This window comes from Zophobas morio, unplaced genomic scaffold, assembly GCF_036711695.1.
Source record: "Zophobas morio isolate AGI-343-1 ecotype UQ-CSIRO unplaced genomic scaffold, CSIRO_AGI_Zmor_V1 ptg000023l, whole genome shotgun sequence".
NCBI classification, from domain to species: Eukaryota; Metazoa; Arthropoda; class Insecta; order Coleoptera; family Tenebrionidae; genus Zophobas; species Zophobas morio.
This window is the reverse complement of record NW_026972128.1, coordinates 4,368,679-4,396,407: the sequence shown is the minus strand read 5'-3', so window position 1 is coordinate 4,396,407 and position 27,729 is coordinate 4,368,679. Positions and strand designations below refer to the sequence as shown.

Sequence of the window (27,729 nt, the reverse complement as noted above, 5' to 3'; positions counted from 1 at the left end):
AGAAAAAGCAAAAACACAGATGAGAACACTAAAAGCAGGAAACAACTTTAACAGAAATCCAAACTGAAAGAAAAAACAATTAAAACAAGAAGAGAAAAAAAGATGGAGAGTACTTTAAAGAAAAAGAAGATGGAAGTATATGTAAATAAGTAAAGTAAATACTGAGGAGTGAAAAGAAACTACTTTAAATTTTTGCATGCAAGAAATTAAGAGACAAGAGCCAACACAAAAGAGCAACAACTACAAAAAAAAAACTTGAATAATAATTAACAGAAGAAGTAGGAAAACAGATAGTAAAAATAGCATGAAAATTAAAGCTCCAAATCTTTAAAATAGAAGTTTATATTGGTATATGTGGAAGACAATAAAAAAAAGTAAAGGGTGTCAATCAATGGTAAAGAGATTTTTGATACAGAGAAATCCTTTATAGAGAGAGGGGGGAGAGGGAGAAGCAGAGAGAGAGAGTGTTATGGAAATATGTGGACATCAAACATGAATGAAAGCTGGTTGATCAGCCGATAAAGAATAGCACATGAAGAATTGTTTTTTTTTTATTTTCAAAAGAGGAATGAATTTCAAATAAAAATGAAATATTAAAAATGTAGTTTTAAGATCAGTTTCAATCGACGTACATTTAAAATTAAATCTCGGATGAAACAAGTGACTACAAAAGACGATTTAAGACGACTGTGCTGCTTTCACACTAGAAATCCTGCGATCCATAATTTGAATTTTAAGATTGCTGATGTATTTTAAAATAAATTTTAAAAAATTAAAAACTAATTAATAAACTCGTGAAAAACTTAGGTTGTAATCTGATTGTAACAAGAAACTAAAAACGAAAATTTTATTTCTGAGGCCACAAACTAAATAAAGTTTTCGATGGTTGAAGGTAGTTCTTAAACATGAAGGGATTCTTGATTCTTGATTCATTTCAAAAAATAAAAAATTGAAACAATTTTAGGTAAAAATCCAAACAAAGTGATTTTATTTTTATTGTGGAAGAAACGTTTACAAGAAAAAACTAATGGATGACATGTAATCTGATACTTCATATTCCCAATGTACCTCCATTATTAGTCTTTAATGATAAAGGACATATATACGTGAACAACTTAACGTTTAAACAATCAAAATCAAATGTGTTAAGCAAGAACAACACACCTACAGGCTATGCTGCGGTTATTTTCAATTCTAGTCACATTAATAGGTACAGAGTAAAAGATCTTAATCTGATCTTTAACATGTGTGCTTATAAGCCAGCTCCCACTTTTCAATTTTAGACATTATCAACGCTTTCATATCGGACATTAGTCATAAAAAAAGATAATAGAGAAACCTACTAGGTACAATTTTAGAACTGCATGTATCTTAAAATACATCAGTTTAATCGTTCTAGCGTGACAGTGTAAATCCTTGAAACAAAATACACTGGAAAATCGGAAAAAACTAATTCGATTAAAACCGTACGTATAATTTGGGGAAGGACGCGTGCATTCATAATTAGCAGTATGAGTTATTTTCATGTTTTCCATGCAGGAAATGATCACATTTCTCCGTTTCCTCTAATTCCGTCTAGACGTGTTTCCCACTAGCCTTACCACGTCTTTATACTCACTGCAATGAATTGATTAGATTCTGTATTTGTTATCGCCCATAAGGAAACAATTTTCGATGAAATTTTTAAGCAGACACACTCTCCTTTGCCCCCACGTTTGTAGGTCAAGGAATTTTTTCTCTAAAAACAGATTCTTATCTCCTATCACTAAGCCGCTTCTTACACGATGATGAATAACGCAAGTGTCTAACACAAGCGACTTATCTCCAATGGCTTTTCTAATTATTGTGGTGGAATGAAGGATTCAAATGAGGCCGAAAGCAATAAATCCGATCCACATGTTCTAACGAGCACCTTGAACACAGTTTTGAAAATATCAGCGAATTTTTGGCAAGGATTCTTGATTTATGCGATTTCCGGTAGCGGGAAGATAACATTCTACAATAAAATTTATAAAAAAAATTGGCGTAGGACTATCAAGGCGAAGATAAGTTGTCGTGGTTAAGGTTGATTGTTACAGAAACATTGTGGTATTTTTCTGGGCCAATTTTAGAATTTTAAGCTATGGCTACTTGAACTGTTAACGCGCTAAATGCCATCAATGAAAGTAAAACCAAACGTTTTACGATGTAATTTGCATAACAGATTTCTAAAATTAATATTCATGTCATTAGGTTAAAAATCCATTTAAAAATGCTATAACATCAAATAATGCCGGCTTTTGTGTGTGGAAAAGTGGAGGTTATTTTGGTTATCACTTAAAAATAATGGGTTTGCAGAAATGTCAAAGTTACTAGAAAACTGACACTGAATCTGGTTTTATGTTTTGTTCATCCATCTGTTCATAATGTATGAAAACAACTTCTGTGCTGTGCAAAATGTGTTGCTTTTCATATTACTATAACTATTTTTTAATTTTGTTTTATGAATTATTCTCAGTTAATCATGATTAAAGGGGCGGTTGAATCTGCAAGGACTGCTATAAACCAATTTTAGTTTAAATAATTAAAATGGATTAGCTTTAGTTTATTATATTTGCCGAAATTTTGATCGAAATTAGTTTTTTAAAGAACCATTAAGTTTGTAAAACAGAGAACCCTGAGGTGAGATCAGATCAGGTCAGGTCAGGGCAGTAGTCTTAAGGTCAGATTTATATAATAAATTGATTAACTGTATGGATTTCTTCTACAACAGAAAGTTAAAAAAATCGGCATTCATCGTATTACAGCACCTTTTCTTAAAAGTTTGGATGAACAGTGCAGACAAATTAATATGATTGTGTATGGCTAAAGTAAAAATTCCAAGATTGTTCTAAATTGATTGCAATATTTGTGCTTCCATAAGAAGTAAACACATAATAAATACAATTTTGGATTTCTAGAATATCTGAAGATATTCAAATTCGAAACAGTTTTAAAACGCTTAATTTTTACAACTTCGTATTAATAAAAGAACTTGTCAACTTAACCCAACTTTTTTTTTTCTTCTTAACGTTTTGAAAATTCGAAATCCAAAAACACTTTAAAATTTCGCAAAAGAAAAAGTTCACGAATAAAAGAAAGCAGAACTGTTCTAAGATTTCAAATTTAATATGTGTGTAAAGGGACTATTCAAAGTTGTTTCATTTGTTACTAATTTAAAGAAAAAATTGTAAATTTCGACAAATCGATTCAAGTGTGTTTAAAATTTCTTCCGAAATGACGTCACTAATTTTTGTGATAGGATAAATATGTAATATTTTAGTAAGGTTCTGTAATCACTCAATCAGTGTTAGTGTTTTATGAAAATGTTAGAAAAGTCCGTTAAGTTAAGTTTTCCAAATTTCTCGTACGTTTAAATTTAAAAAATATAACTATAATTTTAAACCATCAGTGAAGAATATCGTACTTACTATACGTTTTAAGGGAGATTTATTTTATAAAATTCTGTATTTAGTACTTTGGATGAGGCGAGAACACGTTAGTGGATGTTCTAATATCTTAAGGAAAAAAAATCAAAATAGCTGGTCCTTTAGTTTCAGAAATAATCAATCTAACAAAATTACCAAGAAATAGACATAACAAAGTACAACCAAAGGAAAACGGAGGTTTAACTATGAAACGTGTAGAAAACGCGAACTTACAGAAAATAGACATTCGTCAAATACTTATTTCGTTGTTTATTTTTTTGTTCGATAATTTTATGTTTAAAAATTTTCAAAATAATGGCAAATTATAACAAACTTGGAGAACTCTGTACCTACATATTTAATTTTTTACAACACTTTAATAAGCTTGAGGTCTTTATAAAAACACTGTTCTGAAATGAATTCTTTGAAAAAGAGAAAAATTAATAAAAATAAATTATAATGGATTCCTTTGACGGATTTGTTGAACCCTAATATTTGCACAGTTCTCAACATTTTTTGGGTAAATGCAAATTTTTAAATTATTACTTTTGCAGTTTTTTGTACTGTAATTTTACATTTCGAAATTTCAAAAGAAAGAGAAATCTGTAGAACTCTTGTTTGTTTCTTTTTTTACACACTTGTTGACGCCATTATAAAAATACTGTATTCCAATCTGTGCTGAATTCTTTGAGGTCCAAGATTCAGGTCGGTAAAAATTCTCAAAAATTTTGACTAAAAACGAATTAAAAGATAATCCTGTTGCCTGTCTCAAAATTTTTACATATGATGTCACGAGCTTTAAAGTTTGCACAAATTTTCGTTTAAAAGATTCAGATCGGAAAACGAGGTTGAAACTTATTTTTATGAAATATTTACTTTTGCGTGGTAGTGTTTTGTTCTTTGATTTTATATAATAAGTACCACACAGATTAATCGTATTTTTTTGGTTTCTTCGACAGTACAAGTCGGGTAAAAATGGCTTACCGTGCTTCAAGCATTGTCTCTTCAGTTACGTCGCAGATGTTTAAAGAAAATTTTTAAAGCGTTTCATTTATAAAAAAGAGAAAAATCATTAAAAAATGTTTTAATAATTTCTTAAATGTCCGTTTGTTTAGTTAAAGCCATGAAGTTCCTATTTTGAACCAATTAACTTTATTAGAATACCATATCAATTTTTTTCTTTTGAAAACTTTTGGTAGCTTTTCCAGGAACTAGTAGTATACTATTTGTTAATAAAACAAATGAAGCACGTTGTAATTTCCATTTTTAGAAGTTTATAAAAAGATTTAAAATATTTCCACTTTTCAAGAAAATCGAAATTTTTGGTCAGTTTTTAATTAACAAATTTTGGGATTTTTTAAAAAATGTTACACGTTTCTCGTAAACTTAAATCAAAATATCGGTGATATCGATTTTTAAGATTAATTAACGTCGTTGTCTAAATTTCAGTTTTCAGAACGTCGATGTTTTGTCCATTATCAGTTTGTTTATTTTTTAGCACAAATAACTCCAAGAATAAAACTTGAAAATAGTTTATTCCTCTTTTATGACGAAATCGTAAAACAACAAAATAGAAAAGACGTTCTCAGAAGCAACAATCCTGACGCCAGTTTCCGAAAAAACAACGCAACTTAATACCCGACCGTCGAAATTATTACTTTATCCCCCGCTTTATCATCGCAAAAAGCAAAACCCGCAAATCCTCCACACTTGAACCGTGCCCAAATGCCCCGCCACCCACAAAAGTTAATAATAAAACCCGCACCAAGCCACCGTCGAATTTTTCCGCGGCCAGCCATACCCAGAGTCGAAGAAAAGCGCAGCAAGACCAAAACAAAACCCGATTTCGAAACGCCTCTAGTAGAATAGTAAAATCGACCCCGTCACATCCACACGAATTACGTCAAGTAAAAAAAAAACACGCGCTTTTATGTAGCGCGCACGAAATCAAATCGCAATGTTTCACTTTCAAAACGTACGTCAGAGCCGGTGCGCATGAGCTCGCTTAACCACTACAAACAGCAGGAATACGGCTAAGCAATCTCAGTATCAAGTTGGCTTGGGCAAGCGCACGAACGGTGTGGTCCCAAGTAGGCTGCGACAGCACACCTGATCAGATCACGTTGGCGCGAACGCACCAAAGGGCAAGTTTGATCGCGTCGTTCGGGCAGTTTGAGTGTGATGGTGCCCGGATCGGGGTAATTTCGGGAAAGTGTGCACGTGAAGACAATTCGGCAGTGAAAGTGGAGCTAGTGAAAGTTGTCCGGAAAAATGGATTCTCCGCAAATGTACGATAATCACCAGAGTCAAAATACAGGGGGTTTGAACGGGGAGAAGAAGTCGGTCATTATGAATAGCAACAACAATAATTTGACGACGCTCAACAATAACAACGGGGGCATCTCGAAGCAGACGACGGCGCTGTTGAAGCAGCACCACCTGCAGCAGTACCAGCAGCATGGAGAGCTCAACGACCTCAACACCCCCGAGATCTCCCTCGACCTGCAGAACCTCATCGACGACTCGCAGTTCGGGGACGGGCTCTTCACCGACATCCTGCAAAGCCAGCAGGGCAAGCACCTGCAGGGTTTGCAGTCGCGCCAGGTCATGGGCGTGCCGACGTCAAACTACCCCAGAACGACGTTAGCGTACATGCCCCAGCCTGTTCACAGCGGCGCCACGTACTCCACGAACCAGAACTCCAACAGCGACTCGAACAGCTCGGCCGGGAGCGACGTGCCCAGCATCAAAGAGGAGCCCGTGGACCCGCAGGAGTACCGCCGCCAGCCGTGTAATGTTTTGCCCAATGGATACATGGGCGCGGCGCCGTACCCCACCGGCCCTGGTGCCGCCACCTTTACCACCCTCACGCCCAGTCCCGTCATGCACCACCAGCTCAACCTCAACGCCATGAAGAGCAAATCCATGATGCTCAACCAGCACATGGCGCGGAAGAGCGTCAAGCCCTGTGATAAGAACAGCGACGAGTACCGGAGGCGGCGGGAGCGGAACAACATCGCCGTGAGGAAGAGTCGGGAAAAGGCGAAGGTACGGACGAGGGAGACGGAGGAGAAGGTGAAGATCCTCATTAAGGAAAATGAAAGACTGCAGAAGAGAATAGAGCTGCTGACGGAGGAGTTGAACGTGCTGAGGAGCCTCTTCTCGAACGTGGGGGTGTTGCCGGAGCACGTCCACAGGGAGATCAACAAACACCTGGACAACTTCCAGTTACAGCAGCAGCAGCAGCACATGTAAGACTTTGCGTTTGGTGAATGAGGGCCTGGTTTAACCGTTTTCTGTTCAGGTCCGAAGAGAGGAGAATCATGGACAGTCTGCATGATTTCGGACCGTAGCGCGTGCTTTCGAATACGATAAAAGAGCTTTAATTTTATGGTGCAATCGACGTCTTTGTTAAATGACAATAAACTGATGCCTCGCGAAGGCCGATTATTCGAATTTTCGGAAAGTTTTGCCCCTTGTTGATGAGAATCTTGACGGTTCGTTTAGTTAATGATAGATCTCCTTTATGACGTGTTCTGTTAAAAACTGTTTAATTTATTAGATCGTGTCTTCGGGGGGATTCGTTCGCTTCGATGTCGTACATACACACATACAACGAATTCTGCGCTCTGGAACTTTTTTCGAAAGAAGGGAATCTTCCGGGAGACGCCTGAACAAGAGTTTGTTAACGGGTATTAAAAATACATTAGAATTATTCCGTTCGTTTTTTGTGATCAGTAAATTGTATTTAAAACAATTCGACTATATTGTATAGATTATATTTTTAAACCGCATCCGTGTACCTTCTTAACTGTTAGTAAATTAAATGTATTTTAAGATATATTTTTCTACTGAAAATATATCGTTGTTACACCTTATAATTTTATTGTAAAGTATATGTAAGTTAATGTAAATGTATGTATAGAGTGTACTTGTAAATCTTAATATATTTCCAAAGAGCTACATTTTTGTAAAGATGTTTATAATTATGGTGTATATTTTATACTACTTAAAATGTTCTTGTTTTTATTATTTAATAAATATCTCGGATTTACTTTCGCGTTTCATTTACACGAACGCAAAAAAAAATTAGGAAAAATACAGAGTGATTCATTAAACAAACGTGAAAGTTGGCAGTGACATTTAAAGGTGAGTATACCGTTGTGATACTCTGTGATCGTCAGTTTCCTTTTCAGAAGACACAAATAATGCTCAGGTCATTTTTTCACAATGAGAGGCGCAGATTCTCCGCGGAAGTGGTTTTTGTGAGTAATAATTAAGGTTTGTGAGGTGGCGTTTTTAATCATGTCCAGTCAACATGTCTTTGTTCCTGATGTCATTATTTTCATCACCATTCATGAAGTGATCCTTCTTCATATCACTGTGTATAGCTATGTCAAATTTGAAAGAAACATCCTTTTTTCCCTTTTTCATGATACTGATTTTTGAACCCATTCGAATACTTAATCTTTTTATACAAAGGAATTTTTGACCTTTCTTTTCATTGCCTTTTATCAACTACACATGTTCATGGTTTACGTGGAATAGTGACAGATAAAAGATTCAAAGACGGTGTTATCTTATACTATCTATCTTTTATCGTTATTATTTTATTTACTTATATACTCTACGGAAAGGTTAAGAATAATACTGAGTAATGTTTGCACATGGTGTGATACACCCGTTTTTGTATGTATCTATACCCGACTGCTCGTAAAAAATGATCTCCAAATTTAAAATCGTCAAAATTGGTGTAATGCAGAAGTCCTAGTAGATAGATTTTTTTTTTATTCGCTGCTTGATAATTTTTGATTACGAAATGTTTTTTTACAAAACTAGAAATATGTATGGCTAATTGCAAATTTTACACGAACTAAATATATACCGGGAGTACATGAGTATATGAGTTACTAGTTATCGTATTACGTATTTATATTTTTGTAATCCAGAGGTCAAAAATAAAAATTTTGAAAGAATTCCTGTTGAACTCAGATTATTAGTTGTTCAGTATAAAACTTTACACTCTTTAATCTCCCCGAAATTAGAAACAATATCTAGTTTTAGATATAACTTCCGTCAACCCTCCTTGAAACACAATTGCATGGATTTATTACTTCTGTACATAACATCATTTTTTATCAGACTCTTTCAAAAACAAAATACCGAGATCGTCATTTCTTAATTTTTTTTTTTCAAAAATTAAACTCACGTGACAAAGACATCAGGCATCCCTAAAATTTCTTCAAATACTTTCAAAAACAAGATAAAGGGTTAAAATAAAATTCACATTCTTGAAAAAAGACACTTGGGGCCTCCAAAATTCCTTCAAATTCTTTCAAAAACAAAAACCAAAGGTGGCCGAGATTTTTTCAAATTCTTTTAAAAATAAAACATCAGGAGTCCTGAAGACCGATCAGAAAATATAGAGTGATTCACTAAGGAAACCTGCATTTAAAGGTTAGTATACTGTTGCATTTTGTGAGACTCTGGTACGGCATCTCGTTTTTCATTTTCAGAAAAGACAGATTATGCTCAGGTCATATTTTCGAACAATAGGAGGCACGGATTCTCCGTGGAAGTGGTTTTTGTAAGTAATATTTAATTAAGGTTTGTAAAGTGGCCTTTTCCTTTTTTTGTCTAGTAGACACCTGGTGTAATTTTGTTCATGATTCATAGAACTGTGTATAGTGGTCAAATTAGAAAAAACTTCCTCTTTTGTCATTTCAGTGCTAATAATTTAATTTCATCACCCTTCGTGTGTATGATTCGTTTCGATATAAAGGAATTTTTGACCTTTCCTTTCATTGTCTTTATTAACTACACATGTTCATCGTTTACGTGGAAAAATATCAGATAAAAGATTCAAAGACGGTGTTATCTTACCTATCTATATTTTTATCGTCATTATTTTATTTACTTATTGTACTGTACTGAAAAGTTAAGAATAATACTGAGTAATATTTGAACATGGTGTGAAACACCTTTTTTTGTACATACCTACACTCGGCTGTTCGTAAAAAATGTTCATACATTTAAAATTATTAAAACTGGCATGCCTCGGAGATCCTAGTTCTAATTTTTCGTTGTTCCCCAATTAATAATAATTTATAATCTAATCTGGCACGGCTAGTTCTACCTTTTCTTGTTTCAACTATATATTTTACAATTATCGTATTATTAATTTTGTAATTCACTAATGGAAAATAAGAGTTTAGTTTTATTATGAAAAAATTCCTGTGGAACTCACATTATTAGCTGTACAGTATATAGTTTTGGAAATTTCATTGTACCCTATAAAATTTTATTGGCAATAACGAGACGGACAGTAGTACAATGGTAAGAAATATTTACGGCTCACACCAGTTCACTCGAATTTGTCTGGAACATTTAGTAGGTAGTTGTACTTTAAAATAATGGTCATTTTCGTTCCTGAGTAACGATGATCCCTGTTCGGACCTGGATTATTGTGCTTTCTAACATCTGGGGATTACCGACACGCGCCAGCTTAAGTTGTAAATATCTCTTGCTATTGTACAACTGTCCGTCTCGTTATTGCCAATAAAATTGTATAGGGTAGAAGGAAATTTCCAAAACTATAAAAGTTTTCACACTCTTATCAGCTTTCCTCAATTAAAAGCAACATCTAAAATTTTTAGTAACAACTTTCTTCAACCCTCCTTGAAACCCAATAATTATTGTATCGATTATTATATTCATTACTTCTGTTCTCCGTATATATGCCAAATTTTATTATATGAAACATAACAAAAAACAGCGTTTAATAAAATGTTTTACCTATTTTTAAATTTACAGATTTTTTTGAGTGTTAAACTACTCGACGACTTTCACAGGTTGTATCTTGATATCGTTTTCTTCAAAAATTGGTGTAGGATTCTTCGAAAAATTATAAAATTTGATTTTACGAAATTTTATTTATTTTATGATAACCCTTATACTTTAAAAAATGCAGTTAATACCAGTCACAGTGTAAGAAAAAAATTGGCCCATGAAGGAATTGAACCGGCGACCTTCGCGTTTTTAGTATGACGCTACTTCAATCGAATCAAGCGACTACTTGAACTGTGTTTCTCTTATACTGCTATAAAATATTAAATGTTATGCAATTTGGATGTTTTTTGAAAACAATGTGGATACCTAGAGTAAGAAATCAAAGCGGATTCATAAGCCATAAATACGGAAGTATGTAATTTTATAAAAGTTAGATAGCATTACCAAGCAAGATTTTGAGATGACGTTATCAAATTGTTGGTGGGGATGATGAGATAAATTTTGGTCAGCGATTTACCATCCACATGATATTCATATGTATATCTTACAATCTACACGTCTAAGCAGATTAATAAACTAGACGGAACAGACGGAAAAAGGAGACCTAAATATGTACCTACTTTTCCATAATTTCGGATTTATGAAACGTCGACCAGAATGAAATTAGTCATTCGTCAAATGCACCCTAGTCAATGAAAATAAAAATCAATTGATTTCTTTTAACAATTTTTTACAAAATCTTTTTAAATTCAAGAATACCTATCATGAGTTTGCTCTTTACTAATAAGCACTGGGCGGAAAAATATCTTACGGATGCAATTCCCCAGTTGAAGCAAGGTGTGTTTTACGGCGAGTAGCGGGGACGCTTTGATCTGGTCCACAAGGTCGTAGCCAGTGCGTCGCTTGGAGTGTTTACAGCTTGTTAAAAAACTACTTCTATATTACTATATTACTTCAAATAAAAATACTCGATGCCCTTTTTAATTTTTCAAACACAGGACCACAGATTTGTGATCTTGAAATGTTATATTATGTTGATATAGTCCAAAAGAAAAATATATTTGTAATCAAACTATCGCCGCGACAGCACTGGATCGAGCGTATGAAACACAATTCCGCGCGTTGCTAATAAGCGTTGGTTTAAGATCAAAATGAAGACAGAAACAGGAAGGCAAGGAATTTAAACATTATATATTCTTATCCACTTCAAAAAATTAGAACGTCAGTTGTAACACCCTTTTTTGTAACATCGTTATGTTACATGTTTTTCATTCGACGTCGTTTAAACATTCTTGTTTTTATCTTTTAATAAGTAACCGGGGCCTATTCTGCGGTTTGATTTGGCCGGAGAACGCGCACAAAGGAAACACTGCTGGAAAAAATACAGCGTGACTCATAAAACAAATGTGAAAGTTGGTAGAGTGGTGACATTTACGGGTGAGTACTTGTTGGTTTTTGCGGTGCTAGCAGTTATATTGTTCCTGATACGACGTTTCGTCCACTTTACTTGTTACCGCGGGCGGTGCATCTCCGTCATTTTCAGGAAATTCCTATTCTACACATGTCATCCTATCAGATAACGGTGACTGGTTTTTTCCACAAATTCCGCCATTAGCAGAGGTAAAAATGCACGACCACGAAAAGTCCACTCCAATGGCGTGATATCTGGTCTAGTTTCGATGAGATTTTCATGAGTAATAATTAAACTTGATTATCATCGTTACTTAAGCCTGTCCTACTTTTATTTTTAAATATTCAACGTTTTCTATAGCAAAGAGATTATTATGTAAGAAAAATATTTACTTTATGAAATAAAGCTGGCGAGATAGTGGTACTGTTGGCTAAAATCAAGATTTTTCACTTGAGGTGATAGCATCTTTTTTGGTGAAGATGAATGAATGTACTTCACCGGACACTTGAATTGTCGGACGAGATTAGTTTCGCTTTGAGTGAAACAAAACATTGGTTTTAGTTTTTTGTAAGTAAATTAATCACTTGATTTACTAATATTTCATGTACTCGGGATTTTTTAAACCGGAATTGTATTGTTTTATCAAGTCCACATATCGCGATAGTGGAAGAAATAACGTAAATCGTTTTCTAAGAACAGATGCTGTTGTTATCTTGTTATCTAGATTTTTATCGCCTTTTCTGGGGAAAAGTAAAAACGATACTAAGTAACATGTACTCGACTGTTGCTCATCTGTGTTGTACACTTTTTTTAATGAGTACAAGATCTACAGTGTGTTTCATCAGCCTTTAATGAAATATTAGTGGGTTCTGATCCTGTTTGAGGGCATAATTTAAAAATATGCTTCAAGGTTTGTGAGAAAAGAACGAATCATTTAGTATACTAGGATGTACGACAGCTTCACAGTTCTTCGGATTTTTACATATACATTTAACGAAAAAGGGGATTTTTAATTAAATTTTGATTTTTGCTATATCGGCACACAATACCGTCATCACTCATCAGGCATCATAAATTTTATAAAACAACATGCTTTTGTAGCTGTGGTACTATTAATTTGTCTTTATTTTCTACTGTAGACGTCTACATTTTTGGATAACAACATTAAAATTGTGTAACAACATTTTACAATGTAACTGAGAAACTATAAAACGGACTGTTCTGAAAGCTTGCAAACGTTTTAAGTTTATGGTCAATATGGCAAATCTCTAATTCAAAATGTTGTTTATCTTTCCCAAAAGCTTGATGAGGTCATCTCAAAATTTTTATGGGTAAATCCTATCCTAAATCTGGAAAATATTATGGATCTACATCTATAGTTTTATATTTTTTAGAGTTGCTTAAAGAGGTTGTTCAAAAAAATTAATGAATTGTATTTTGTTTTTGAAAGAATATGAATTTGGAAACATAGTAGGGGCCTTTTTGCTTTTGAGTGTGAAAGAATCGTGGGGGCCTCTAATGTATTTTTTAATAGTATGAAAGAATTTTCGGCAGCGCTGTTATTTTATTTTTGACAGATATTTTATTTTTTAAAGAGTTTCAAAGGATTACAGTTAGCAAGCATTAATTTTAAAATAAGAAAGTTTTACGTCACTATATTTACATATTACAAAAAAATTTAATGTGCAGAACAAGATTTTAGAATATATTAACTAGCATTGTTTTAGTGATTTTAAACATAAACAGTATAAACCTTTATTGAAAAATTCTTTCTGCCTAAACAGCTTGAAACTGTTTATCATTTTTAATTGGATCATCGACGTATAAAGACTTAATAAAAACCCATCTACAGATGATGACATTAGAGGAACTTACAATACATTGTAAGTTCCTCTAATGTCTCAGATTTTTTAAGGACTTGCTAAGCTTCCCTTACAACTGTTATCAGACTCACTCATTTTGTATTTTTTCCAATTTTCTAAAAATTAGAAACCCACTAATGAACTATCGTTGCGGATCCCAGTGCACTGAAAAAAAATTACTTTCCTCAGTCAGCCGTAAAACAACATTCAAATGATTTCTGTGAGTCACGAACCCAAATTTGTCTGTACACTTACCAATTAAGCAATTAAAAAATAATTACTATTATTTTTACACAAACAAAACTGAGTCTTACTTCATGATCCATTAAAAAAGTAAAAACAATGCGTTTACTTTTGTCAAGTAATGAAAAATTAATAGTGCATTTAAAATAACTCTGAGTGAGTCATTCTTTTACTTAAATTACCCACTAATTACAACCTTTTTCCACTCATTCATAAAAACTTGCCGAACAATATTGACAACTGTCAAACTGTCGCAATGACAATTTTTTTTCTCAGCCTACGGACAGAATCTTTGTTGGGAGCTGCGATAATCATCGTAAGTTAATTGTGTCGAGATTAATGACATGACAAATGAAATTTTCAGATCTTTGCTGCTGTCAAAACGGCCTTAATCAGCATTTACCCCTTCCCGGAAGGTTGTATGTGTCTTTATCGTTGTCTCAACTAAACAGCGTTTTTTAGCACCTCAGACTGTTGTCGTGTTGAACATAGTGATACAGACTTTGGGAGCTTTAATCTTAATAGTTGGAGTTCTGAAGGTAATTCACTCCCCAAACTAATTACTTTTAATAGCCATTTTTCCAAAGGAGGATCGAGTGTGCATTATAACCTTTTTGTGTTTTAATATTTGTGGTATCATAATTCAGGCTCTGGGGCTTCTAACTCAGTATTATGTTCTTTCAGACGAAAAAGTTAAATTGAGCTTAGTTATAGTTCTCGTAATGGAACACGGTAAAAGAGAGAAACACAACGACCGACACTCTACATTCAAATTCTTGCAGTGCCTCTTATTTACATGATTCCTACAGGAGTGGATATGTACAAAGCGGTCAGGGCAGCACACATGCGTCTTGCAGACAGTTTATCTACATCGAGAGCCCACGAGCGCATGGTGCATCCGCCCAACAGCAATTATATTCCGGGAATAGGTCTTTAATAAACAATTTAAAAAAAAGTGTTTTCCCTGTTGTCGCAGTACTAAAATTTTAAAGATTTATGACAGTGAAGGCGATTTGAATAACAAACGGTTTATCATCTAGTTCACGACACAGCACTATGGCACGTACAGTTATTCTAACGAAAAACACTTCCTATAATATAAGCTTTTACGATTATAATAAAACTCGTAATGAATATACATATTTACAGCGGCAATGAAAAAAGAATAAATTTTATATAAGTGTATTTCAAACTGTACTTGTCAGGTTGTATATCATATAATGGCTGACGCAAAATTTTGCAGTAAATTATTTTTAAAAAACTGTTAAAGTATTTTTAGAACTGGTTATTAAAAAAGGAAAGTGTGGCGTTTTAAAGTTGTTTTTGAAAAACACACGAAGTCGTTAAAATTTGCACGTTCAGTGTTGCACTTTTTATTTCTGAAAATTTTACAGTTATCTCAATAAGATGTTTTAGGGTCAGGAAACTCCACTTTGGTTCATATAGATTAACTCGTGTATTTGCTTGTTAAGCATTCGAATGTTTAATTTTATCGAACTGCTTACGTCTAATTTTAGTTATTTATCTTTAAAAGTATACTGCCATTGTGAGTTTTATTAATTTAAAGCTAAGATTAATTAAATTGGACTTTTATTTTAAATTTACGAAATCTGTGAAATTTTTCAGTGCACTAATACTATGGTTTTTCAAAATAATGGACAGATGATTTTCGAAATAGGACTAAACTCTCCTTCGGTACTTCCAAAACTTGTAAATTTCTCAAAGTTTCAAAATATTTATTGATTTGAAATTTTATGTGGCAAAGTAAAGTGTACAACTTTTTATATTAAAAAATAAGTAGTACTAATCGTTTACTTTTTAATTTTAGACAATAAAGTCCTTACGTTAGCAAATACAATGATAAATGAACAAAAAAATTCACTCTGTGTTATACTGTAGTCGGTACTTTTGTATTTTAAGGTAAACTTTTAAGGACCTACTTATTATAAAAAAATATAGGTACGACAACCAAATCAAAGTGCATACTAAAACATTCAAATTACTAAAACTAAAAATTCTATTTATGCAGTTAAAAAAATTGTTGTCACTGCATTTTGAGTGCATAGTTTTGGAAATAATGAACTTAAAAAGCATGGAATACAAACGAAGAATATGTTTGAAAAAAAATTCTTTATCAGTACAGTTCTAATTAATCATTTATGTGAATGTCATGATGACAAAGCGCAGGTACTTGTCCAAATTTTCTAGTTTATTTGAAATTCACGTTTCACTCAGTCATAGTCATAAATCTTAAATCATATTTATTAATTGTGAACAAATTTTAAACTTTCGATTACAGATTTAATTAATTCTTTAGGTATATTTTGCCTCTTTACTTGCTCTACGCATTACTTAACTGGGACAAACTGAAATAACAAATTCTGCATTGTTTAATTAATTCAGCAAAAGGACCCATACTTTAATTTTTATATATTTATCGGTCACAATTTTAAGTCTAATTCAAGTTCATTATTGAAAATTGATGCCATATATGTGAAAAACTTGTTTAACTCAGGGCACTTATGACGTATTGATTCAGATTACTCTAATATTTGGAATTTCGGAGCTCATAAAGTAAAGTAGACGATATTATGTGATGTAGAAAATTCAGGAACGCCACTGATAGTGAAAACTACTACAACAAAAAGAAATTGGTCGAAGGTTATGTCGACAGAACTTCCCTCGCCCCTGATCAACAATAAAACGTATCCAGCTTTTTCGAAAAATTATAAAATTTGATTTTGCGAATTTTATTTTTTTAAACGATCCTCGATAAATTAAATAAAAATATATATGTACTGTTAAAGCAAATGTAAAGAAGCGTGCTAAGCATATACTTCAAATGAGTTCTTCCTTTACAAAATTTTGTAATGACCTCATCAACGTTTCTGCTGTTCTAACATCATCAATTTTTAGGGTATACGCAAATATATTTTGATTAAAAATTTACCATAATTTTAAAACGTCTGTAGGATTTTAAAGCATTCGGTTGTGCAGATGCAAAGTTAAATTGCAAAATGACAATTACAATTTTGACTTTTTTTTCAAAAAAACTGGATGCCTCGGGTAAAAAATCAACACGGATTCATGAACTACACATGCAGGACTGTGTTACTTTATACAATTTACACACATTTACTGTCTACAATTTTGAGATGACATCATCAATTGTTGGTGGGGATGATTAGACAATGTCTGGTTAGTGTTTTCACTTTTCAAAGTGACGGTTCCTGTTTTACAAACTAAGCGAATAATATAATCAATTAAGATTCTCTAAAAATAATTAAATAAATTATAATTACCGTAAGACCTCGATGTTGACTTTTTTGCAAAAATTTCCAACTGAAGAATATTTTTATGAACAATACATAATATAACTATACAGAATTTGCTTAATCAAATGTACTCATAATGTATGGATTCAAAGTATTCTAATATTTGGAATTCTGAAAGCGTGGTATACTCATGAAATACACCAGGTGCGTGAAAGCAGCAGGTTCAAGAATGGCATTACTGCAAGAAAAATAAGATGAGATTCTTTGTCAGGGAAGATTTCTAAAAATTTGGATGAAGACAAAAAACTCCCACTATTTAATTCTATTTTCATGTTTTCCCAACGTTTTATATTTAGTACCTAGAATATGAAAAATTAGATCCTCCATTTCCGTCTGTCTGTCGCTTTTGGGTGATTCTGTTTGACGGATGATCTTAGAAACTAGTGGATAGATTACATAAAATTTTACAACGCCAACCGCTTTTTGATGATACCATTTCGAAATTTTGTTGAGTAAATTCTATTTCAGATCCAAGTTCCGCACTTGATGTTTATTAATTTGCCTGTATGTTAAACCTTATGCATATAGAGTTTTGCAAAAATATTCAAAGCTATGTTAGAATCATTTTATTTTTTAATTAAAATTTAGAAACTAGAAAACCTACCAAATTACTGCTTATTTATAGATCGTTTCCGAAAATTGATGAGGTCATATCAAAATAACATCTCATTTGAAAAGTACAACATTGTAAAGTTTTTATTTGCGGTTGATGAATCCATCACTATTTTTAAACCTGCGCATGTGGATTGTGGAAAAAAAATTCAGAGTGAAAACACAAAATTTTACAAATGATCTTAGAAAGTACGTAGTCAGTTGCTCTGAAATTTTGCACACAGCAAAGTTCGTCTCCTCCAAAATCTCCATGACGTCATCTCCAACACTTGCTAAGTAATCTTCAGTGGAAATGTGTTATCAGAGAAAAATCCACGATTTAGCTTAGAAACTACCTAACGGATTTCTGAAAAATCTTGTTGGCTTACTAATATTTTTACTCTATTTAGTAAAATTAAAATGTTTATTCTTACATAAATACTCTGATTTGATCTGCTTCAGAGAAAACTGTCTTAATCATTTTTCACCAATTTTTTATTTTCTGTCTAGAAAACCCACGAACGCTTAACACTAATCCAGATCATAATTATTTCATTTCATATTGTGTCAAAAGTCACTCATGATTTCTAAGTCGCATTATTTGAATTTCGTTTGAACTCCGTACTTCGCTCTTTCCCTCATCTTTTCCGGGAAAATTCGCCTCCGATCCGCCTGATCCTTCGTAATCGAAAAATAAATGTAAACACAGCGAGTGAATGAACCCAATTGTACAACATCGACACAATGAGCGCCACTTTTATGCTCAGCATGCATAAAATTCTCACTACTCCAGCCGCAATATCGCTTAGAATTTTGCATAAAAACTTGGCACAAATCCGGATACTTAAGACATGGAATTAGCCGAGATAAAACATAAATCGAAGCAGTAATTATTACACAATTACTTCCGAAGGTCGTTGGAACATTTAAACCTCCGTTTTATAGCACTCGTTCTCGCTATTATTTTCCGATCTTCCCCGTTTATACTAGATAATAGCCACCTCGTAGTACTCTCTGCGACGTAATAAGAACGTCTATTTCGGTCCCGTTGTCACCTTGATGTACCCTCAAAAAAGAGCCAAAACCAAGCAGTCTCCAAGTCACATTGATTATACGGAACGAGTCGGTTTATTTTTAGTTGTTAAGTTAGGTTAGTGCTAGAACATACAGTTGCAACATCGGCGAAAAATTATTTGCGACGGTTTTGGCGTTTATTTTTTCACGAGGAAGTGCAGATATAATGGATATTAATTACTTAGAATGTTTACGAGGTTTATCTGTGCAACGAGACAGACCGACACGCTAATCCAAAGGACACATCTAGCAGGCATGCAAATGTTCTTGTAAACAAATGCAAATCGCTGCAAGATATACTCTGCAAAAAGAAAAAAATTCTGCCGCCGACCTTTGGTGCGAAGAAGGTTTTTTTTGCGAAATAGGGGAAAAGGCGGAAGTTTTTCGATGAATGAGTGCAAATTAGACACTTTGGGTTGATCGAAACATTTAAAAAACGATGCCGAATGTCAGTCGATGGACTTTTTCCTTTTTCTGCTTCTGTCATTCTTCTAACATGTGATAAGTGGACAAAGTTCGCCACTCGTCTGGACTCTTTAACTGATTAAATGTTTGTAAAGCGGTCTGTGGTGATCTGAAAGTCGACGTGATGTGTTTTCTGTTTGTTTTTTGCTTATTACGTGTTTTATGACGTACTGTGGTTGAGGATAATAAATTTTAAATGTTGTGCATATGGATAATGGGGACACAACAGATTCATCTTTTATCGCGTTTGATTCTTTTATAAAGTCATAATCCCTAATCAGAATTCGTCTATCTGTTCATACCTTTCAAAAATGTTATGACGTCATCTCAAAATTTTGTTAAGTAACTCTCGCTTGAAACTAAATAGTGTTGCGTGCTCATTTGCTTGTTAGCAAGATTCTAAAACTGATCTAACGCTTACAGAAGAACGAGTAAATTTTACCAGTTCACGTCCTCACTAGAAGTTTAGAAAAATCTTAAACCCTAAATCCCAGCCTCATTTAGACGTGATTCAAAAACTGAAAAAAGCGACAGCAACTGTGAAAATGAATTGTCTGGTTTTTGTGAATTTTGTGATACCAAGCCTGAGATAATAGTTTTATGTTCCGTATGTTTAATACCGATGAGGGGGTCTTTTTAAAATAAAAAAAAAACTCATTGACCAGACGATTTTCCAGCGTTTTTGTTACCTGACAACATTGCGTTTTATTAGTTACGCTGCGCGATTTATTTAATTCATTTTTAAATACCTCCGTATTTCCCTAAGTGTGGGAAACGACATGTGTAATTCCTATATTTAAAGCTGGAAATAAGTAAAATATAAATATTATAGAGCAATTGGATTACTGTCAAACTGTCTGGTTTTAATAATAGCCAACAAGTCGACCTTCGGACCTTGTATACAAACTTACTCAAAGCCGGGAAAAACAGTTTGTAGAATATGGTGGATGCAAATTTTCAAAATATTTAGTATCGCGGTGTGGTTCAAGGGTCTAACTTAGAACATGCAATGTGTGTATTTTGTATAACGATGTAGTAAAATTTTAAACGATAATTTCACATCATTTTCAATCTTTTCAGGAGTTTTATCTTTCGGACCCTCTTTTCTTTGTAGAAACGAGGTTTCTAGAAACTTTGTCACATATCATTGTAACGCGTTGTAAAAATGGGCCCAGTCGACGAAGGTATTGTGAAATTCTTCTCGTAATCCATCCCAAGTTACTTGAAGTGAGTACTCCCACATACCGTTTACCTTTTGTCCATTTCGAAAATACGACTCAAACATAAACGCATAAAGCAAGAAAACGATAATATTTAGAAAGGACTGTCCATGTGACATTTGTTAAGTAAAGTAAAATATGAAGTCGACAGCATCCAAAAGTTGCAACGAGATTGATTACGTAAAATTTCAATAAAAATTAAAAATCAGTTTATAAGAATTTGCTTCAAGTGAGTTTTTCCATTACAAAATTTTGTGATGAGTCATCAACATTTTTGCAAGGGAACGTGTATATATATATATATATATATATATATCAATTTGGATTGATGCAGTGTAATACTAATAATAACAGTTCTGTATTCCTAAATTTTCGGGAAAATGGAGTGGGTTGTTTTGATTTAATCAATGAAATAAACTGACTAATTCATTAATTTTTTGAGTCACCCTGTATAAGTAATTCTAAAAACTGTGAATGCATTGATACATTGACAAATCACAAGTATAGAATCATAATATTTTGCATATTTTCGAGAGGATTTATTGGGTAAAATTTTGAGATGACGTCATAATTTTTTTAACGATTTACTATTATTACGATAACCTTAAAACGTTTGCAAGAGTTCGGAGCACTAGGTTTTGTAGTTTCAAAGTTAAATTGCAAAATGTTGTTATGCAATGTTGATTTTTTTTTAATCTGGATATCTGTAGGGTGGAAAATACATACGGATACATACCCCACAAGTGCAGGAGTATTTTATTTTATAAAATTAAAAAAAGCAACAATTGTACATTTTGGTGGAGGGGATGAATGACCAAATTTTGATTAGCGTTTCACCACATACATTCCTAATATACATGTGAAATTTGACAACAATCAGTCTAGTAGTTTCGGACATTATCTGTCTAATAAAAATCGACAGATAAATAGACGCCAGACGGCAGACAGGCGTAGCGTTAGACGCAATGTTAAGCATATCAATTCCAAGGATGACTCGATTACAAATTATATTGTTCGCCCTGTATTTTGACATCACCCTGATAGGCATTGTGGCCAAAAATATCTTTTGCTTAAAGATAACGAAAATATAGAGTAACAACAAATGCTTCGTAAATGTATTCCCACAAAAGATTTTAATTAGTCAAATAATAGACTCGACATTGCTTTATTCTTCATTCACCAATTTTGTGAGATTTATTATTATCTTGTCCACCATAGATTTTAGCCTGGTGGAATAATTATTACTTTAGACGTACTCTCCATTCTCATTCGAAAATGACCGGCATTCAGGCAAGACTTCTGTTGCTTCGGGTAACGATATGAATTGATAATATTGCTGATAAAATAAAACGCCTTTCAAGATCTTAGAATCCCATCATACACATCTGTCTGATATTTTTCTCTAATTCCGTTCCATGCCCAGCAAGTCTAACGTCACTTCCGATAAATTGTCCTCTCATTACCTAAAAGTTGTGCCAAGATACTCCGACCAACATGTTTAGACTGTTCGAACAACTTACGAACAATAAGACATATTCCTAGCGGAATTTTGACAAAACCGACGACATAGTAATTTCTTACTCCTGGATCTTTGATGACATTTTCTATAATTACCTGATTTTGAATCGAAAACCAAAAACCTTCTGTTTCGGCAAACAAACTGAAACTTTTCAACCAAATCAACGACATTTTTTGTTAACATGGTCTTCTTCTAAATCTTTGAAGAATTTTTCATATGTCTTCGGTGACACATAGACTTAAGAGAGTGTGGTTCAAATATACACTCATGTTCTTGTTGCTTAAATATTCTGGAAACCCCTGTTATTTTTTGGTAACGAGGATTACTCAATGTATGATTTCGGATAATATCTTCTACACTGTGCGAAAACTGTTCTTGTTGTGATGTTCAAACTTTCTTAATTACTTTTTGACCACTTAATTGCCCCCTTGCGTTTAATTATGTCTCAAAAATTAATTTTTATCTTTGAAGATACTGTTGTTTAAGTTTATTTTTAGTTTTGGGGTGGCGCGTATTACATTATTTTATTATCATGTGCTATGTATGATCTGATAAGTATTGGTTATTAAATACTTCTAGTGATTGCTTAGGTTTTACATTTCTGTCTACCATATCTCCAGAAAACTGTTGTGTTAGATTTAATAAGTTAGTTGTAAGAAAGCTTGTGATGCATTCTATTTTGGGACGAACAGTTCTTTCAGACTTTTTTAACACACGTATATTTGCTTTTTTGCAGTGAAATATTAGTTTTAAATAAATAAATATTCATGATTTTTGTGAACGAGGCAAAATAATAAAAATACTTTCAATAACCCGAGCACAAATGCGTTTCCTGAAATATCTTTTTTCATGCATTCCAATAATGCGCAAGGTAGAATGTCATTTTCAGCACGTATGCACCTGTAGCGTATTAGTATCATTTTTCTCTACTTATAATGTCATTAACTCTATCTGTGCAATAAATTAACCTTTCCGATTGAAACGTCCACACAATATGTAACTAATGAACAGAAGCAACCTTAGATTCACCGTCCTTATTACAATCTCTCGTTAAGACAAATCGTGCGACATTAAGCAGCTGCCCAAGGTTCAGGAGGGAACACTACCCGGAAAGTAGTCGTTTCCGCACTTCACCAAACCGATCATTTAATTAACCCAACTGAGATTTAACTCTCCGTTAAACGAATCCCTTTACATAACAGCATCACTCTCAGATTCTGACCCCCAGGTCACATGTGGAAGTTATTCGAGATTAAACACACAATGGAAACGTTCCAATTAAAAATAATTATGTACTAATTATCCGAAAGTGTTAATCGACGGCGTGTTGGAGATGGTGTTTAAAAGAACTTGAAACTGGAGAGACCGCAGGAGTGAAAGCTTTAAGGGATTCCTTGTGGATAATTAAGTGAGAAGGACGTTCTTATGCTGAGGTGATAATGATTAATAATAATAATTTAAAAGTGCCAATGACATGGCTGCTGGTGGATTTTTAAAGAAGTGAGCGAATTCGTTAAGTCGAGGAAAAATTCGTAATTATGAGATGAAAAAATAGTGCTAATGAGAACATTGACAGTGGAATACCTCAAGGTGTTGCACTTGGTTCGGCGGTACTTTCATTCCGTGGTGGTTATGATGCAGGAAATGCTATTTTTTTCTAAAATTCAAAGAATTCGCCAAAGTTCACGAACGTGATTACATATGTAATGCTACAAATTGATTTTTTTTTAATTTGGAGCAATTTGAACTTTTACAAATGGCTCGGCAATTTCAGTTTAAATAAATAAAATAAAAACATTTATTATATTAACTAGTATTTTTAAATGTGAATACTTTTAAAATAACACATTTTAAAACTGGTTCCGCGTCCACACTGTTAAATTTGTCTTTCTCGAGATATCATTTTGGTGTACCTCTCAAATTTTTTTGAAAAGTTTTTCCCTAAATTAAACTTTTGCACTGTAGCCACCTGTACTTAATATATATCTACATCATAATAAAAAAAAACACAGACTTAATGATGTTGACAAACCACTTTTTCTAGACTGTCACAATTAATCAGAATGACTGATGCCATAATAATAGGTTAAGTAGTTACAAAAATACCCATGCGACGCTTCGCCACTGTCCTAAAAATACACCTCCCGTATACACAAACCAAACTATGGAATGACAACATTTCCTTACTAATTTTGGCGACTTTACAAACACTGGATGGATATTACGTTCCACGAGATCTAGTCATAACGTTCTCAATAACAATGTAATAACACAATATCTGTTGACTTAATCGATCTCCGTAATGGTTTAGCGATTTTAAATGGAAACAGTACCAGTAAGTAATTTTTTGTTCAACTTGCGAATTCCTATGTAGTGAGTACGTGGGATACAGGTCGACCCTGTATAATCCAGTGTAAATTCTTCGGGCAAGTAATTAAAAAGTCAAAATGTTGCCTCAGGCAGTTTTGCCTCCTCGGATTAGGCTAGGCTTATAAGTACTTTGTGTCTCGATGGGATTGAAGTCATGATTAAAATTAATGTATGGTACTGTGAAAATATTGACACTGGGAGTAGCATTGAGAAGTGGTAGTGACGGGTTCTGATTTCCGGGAGGAATGCACACGATTAGGAAAAGGTAAAGTCGCTTAATATGGAGCAGGTTAGAATCACATTGGATTGTATGCTAGTTACTTCCAGAATTAAAATGGCAAAAATAACAGGAAAATGTTTAACGAAAACATACCATTTCAATCGCTAGATTGAAATGGTAAAATTTAAAAATATTACTATATTTTTAAATTTTAAACAATAAATAACTTGAAACATGGTACTAAACTAATGTAGTAGGTATTTAAAATGGCAAAAATAACAGGAAAATGTTTAACGAAAACATACCATTTAAATCGCTAGATTGAAATGGTAAAATTTAAAAATATTACTATATTTTTAAATTTTAAACAATAAATAACTTGAAACATGGTACTAAACTAATGTAGTATTTAAAGAGTCTATTTAAAAATGTATACACACAGGGTTCAGGATTTTTTATTTCTTACTTTTACCACATCGCAACAATAAGTGAACCCCGAATTAAGGCACAATATACCTTAAATGATATGGGACATAATAACAAATTTATAAAATTTGTAGATATAAAACACATTGCAGTTGATTAAAACATAAAATATAAGTACATACACAACTAGGTAACAAAATATAAGACCCTACATCACAAGATAAAATTTTCATCCTCTGCTAAATGTACTAAATTTATGACGGTACTGTTCAAATAATGTGTATTTGGAGCATCACAGTTAAAAGTAAACGGACATCTGCTGTTTATTCTTAGCACATTTAATTTGATATCACAAAGCAATGTCGAGCTTGTTATTTGACCAATCAAAATCTTTTGTAGAAAGATCGACAATAAAACCTGTCTTCATGCTGTAAGGGTATTTTGGTTAAGTTTCAACAAAAGATCTTTGGTGACAGATTTTTTCCAAATTTGCTTAATATTGTTTTTAATAGGTAATATAACAATATTGTAGTTTTGATCGAACTATAAAGCATAGAATAATAACTACTACTTTCATACACTAAGTTGATAAAATTTTTATGCAAGTAAATCCCACCATTCTCATTGCAAATTTTAGATATTTTTCTAAAATCTGATATAATTTGTCACATTTTTCAGTAACAGAACCATCTATAATATACACAAAATCCACCATACTATATTTCCAAGAAAATGGCATAACTTGAAAAAAAGAAGAAACTAAATGAAAAATTTACACTGAACAAAAAAGATGCTCCAGATGTATCTTACTTGTTCATAGCGACACCAAAAGAAATGGATGAAAACGACACTTGTAGTACAAGAAAATAGTAGATAATCTCAGGAATGTTGGAAACGATGAATATGTTCACAAGGACGAAACGCCGACAACGAGAAATTATAAAGATAATACGAATGGCAAAGCAGAGGCAGTAAGAACAAAGATGAAGAATGGCATACTCCATTACGTCAATATTTGGAGCAGGATGTTTTATTTTTAAATATTGCCAATAAACTAATTTATTTAAAAGCTGTATCTAATTTTAAATAAGTAAATATTTAATTAAGTTTATTCACTGACACGCTTGTAATAATAAAGATGCAGAAGTGACCGAAATACATAATTCGGAAAAACAAACAGTTCTTTACCTTCTTGCATCAACCCGAAGGTTTTCATATACATATACACACAATATTTATTGTTCTTTACATCGAATAACATGTCGACTGCACGATCTTCCCTGCATAAAAAAATGATCGAAAGTTATCCTGGCTTCTGAACAACAGTAAAACAAATCCAGCTTTTTCGAAAAATTATAAGATTTGGTTTTCTGAATTTTATTTTTAATGATAACATTTATAACTTTTATAAGACAAAATAAGGATATGTAATGCTAAATAAAGGTAAAGAAGCGTGCTACGCAATTGTTTCAGGTAGTTATTTAATTATAAAATTTTGTGGTGACGAAATCAACATTTTTACAAAGACACGTATATCAATTTGGATAGATGCAGTGTAATACTAATAATAACAGTACTTTTGGTTAGCGTTTTACCATATACATGATATTCCTAAGATACACAAAATTTGACAACAATTGGTCCAGTAGTTTCGGAGAATACGTGCGTATAAAAATCGACACAGCTGCCAGTCACACAGACGGACAGACGGTCTATATGTAGAGTGTTGAAAAAAATTAAACTTCATAAGTCTGAAATGCTAAAATTGGGTAATTTTTTTTACAATAAATTTACAATATTAAATGATATTTAAATCTCATAAAATAAAATACTCCTGCAATTGTGGTTTATGAATCCGTGTTTTGTTTAGAAATCCAAATTTTTTGCTCAGAAATCATTAAGGTAATCTTAGGTATAGTGAATTGGTAAATAAATGTTACCTAAATTTTATAAAATAACATGATGATAATAATAAACAATTCCGCATGTGTAATTCATGAGTACGTGTTCAGGTATTACACCAGCCATGCAAAATTTTTAGAAAAAAAGTCGCAATTGTAACATTTGAATCTGTAATAAAAATTTATCCGTTTATCCCTTCCCAAAAAAGATGGCATTATCTCAAAATTGCTGAATAAATCCTATCTAAAATACGCAATTTCTTACTTTTTACTTGTGGTTTATCAGTGGATTCATAATTTTTAATGATGGCCTTGATAAAATATTAATCACGTCATGACAAAATTTTGTTGAGAAAAACTCACTTGAAACATACGCATAGCATGCTCCTTTACTTGTACTTTAATAGTCCGCACATATCTTCATTTTAACTTATGGGGTTTTTCATCAAAAGGTAAAATTTTTAAAATTAAATTTTACAGTTTTTCCAGGCTTATTTCTTCGACTGTACTTTATAGGCTATGGAAGGTCTGTCGAAATAACCTTCGCCCAATTTTTTTTTATGTCTTTGTTATTTCCCAAATTGGATTATTGTACTTTGCAATTTGCCATATATTTTTGTAGACTTTTTCGAAAAATGTGAACAAGCTTTAAAAACCTCAAATGATGTTTATTAATCGCATCAAACAGCGCTTTTAGCTTTTTACTTCCCGAGCGTAAGCAAAGGAAGTATTGTAATCGAGTCCGTCGGCCGACTCTCTGCTTTTACGTTTTCTCGATCTTTCATGACCCCTAGAAGACGAAGAAATAGGTCTCCCATTTCCGTCTGTCTGTCCGTCCGTCTGTCCGTCCGTCTGTC

At 33.0% G+C, this 27,729-nt stretch overlaps 2 protein-coding genes and 2 long non-coding RNA genes across 4 annotated transcripts in view; all 4 read left to right on the top strand.

The window, feature by feature from the left end:
* The window catches only part of LOC135134526 (uncharacterized), a 246,507-nt gene that overhangs the window by 84,083 nt on the left and 134,695 nt on the right, over positions 1-27,729 (top strand). The window lies entirely within an intron of this gene.
* LOC135134239 (CCAAT/enhancer-binding protein-like) lies at positions 5,430-7,500 on the top strand. Its single transcript, XM_064062868.1, has 2 exons — positions 5,430-6,697; positions 6,751-7,500. The coding sequence occupies exons 1-2, from the start codon at positions 5,718-5,720 to the stop codon at positions 6,797-6,799; spliced, it is 1,029 nt and encodes a 342-aa protein (XP_063918938.1). The 5' UTR covers positions 5,430-5,717; the 3' UTR covers positions 6,800-7,500.
* Positions 8,954-26,040, top strand: LOC135134519 (uncharacterized). Its single transcript, XR_010281331.1, has 2 exons — positions 8,954-9,033; positions 25,650-26,040. It is a non-coding gene; the product is annotated as an uncharacterized LOC135134519 (long non-coding RNA).
* LOC135134518 (uncharacterized) lies at positions 13,963-14,771 on the top strand. The gene is made up of 5 exons (XM_064063221.1): positions 13,963-14,067; positions 14,116-14,167; positions 14,214-14,290; positions 14,339-14,483; positions 14,534-14,771. Exons 1-5 carry the CDS (start codon positions 14,008-14,010, stop codon positions 14,686-14,688), a joined length of 489 nt encoding a protein of 162 aa, XP_063919291.1. The 5' UTR covers positions 13,963-14,007; the 3' UTR covers positions 14,689-14,771.

What these genes read in the sequence shown, in the direction of transcription:
- LOC135134239 (XM_064062868.1), top strand. Translation starts at nt 5,718, where the DNA reads ATGGATTCTCCGCAAATGTACGATAATCACCAGAGTCAAAATACAGGG. An exon ending in CAGCAGCAGCAGCAGCACAT is followed by an intron (nt 6,698 to 6,750) that starts GTAAGACTTTGC and finishes TTTTCTGTTCAG; the next exon opens with GTCCGAAGAGAGGAGAATCA.
- LOC135134518 (XM_064063221.1), top strand. Translation starts at nt 14,008, where the DNA reads ATGACAATTTTTTTTCTCAGCCTACGGACAGAATCTTTGTTGGGAGCT. An exon ending in CATTTACCCCTTCCCGGAAG is followed by an intron (nt 14,168 to 14,213) that starts GTTGTATGTGTC and finishes AGCGTTTTTTAG; the next exon opens with CACCTCAGACTGTTGTCGTG. An exon ending in AGTTCTCGTAATGGAACACG is followed by an intron (nt 14,484 to 14,533) that starts GTAAAAGAGAGA and finishes AAATTCTTGCAG; the next exon opens with TGCCTCTTATTTACATGATT.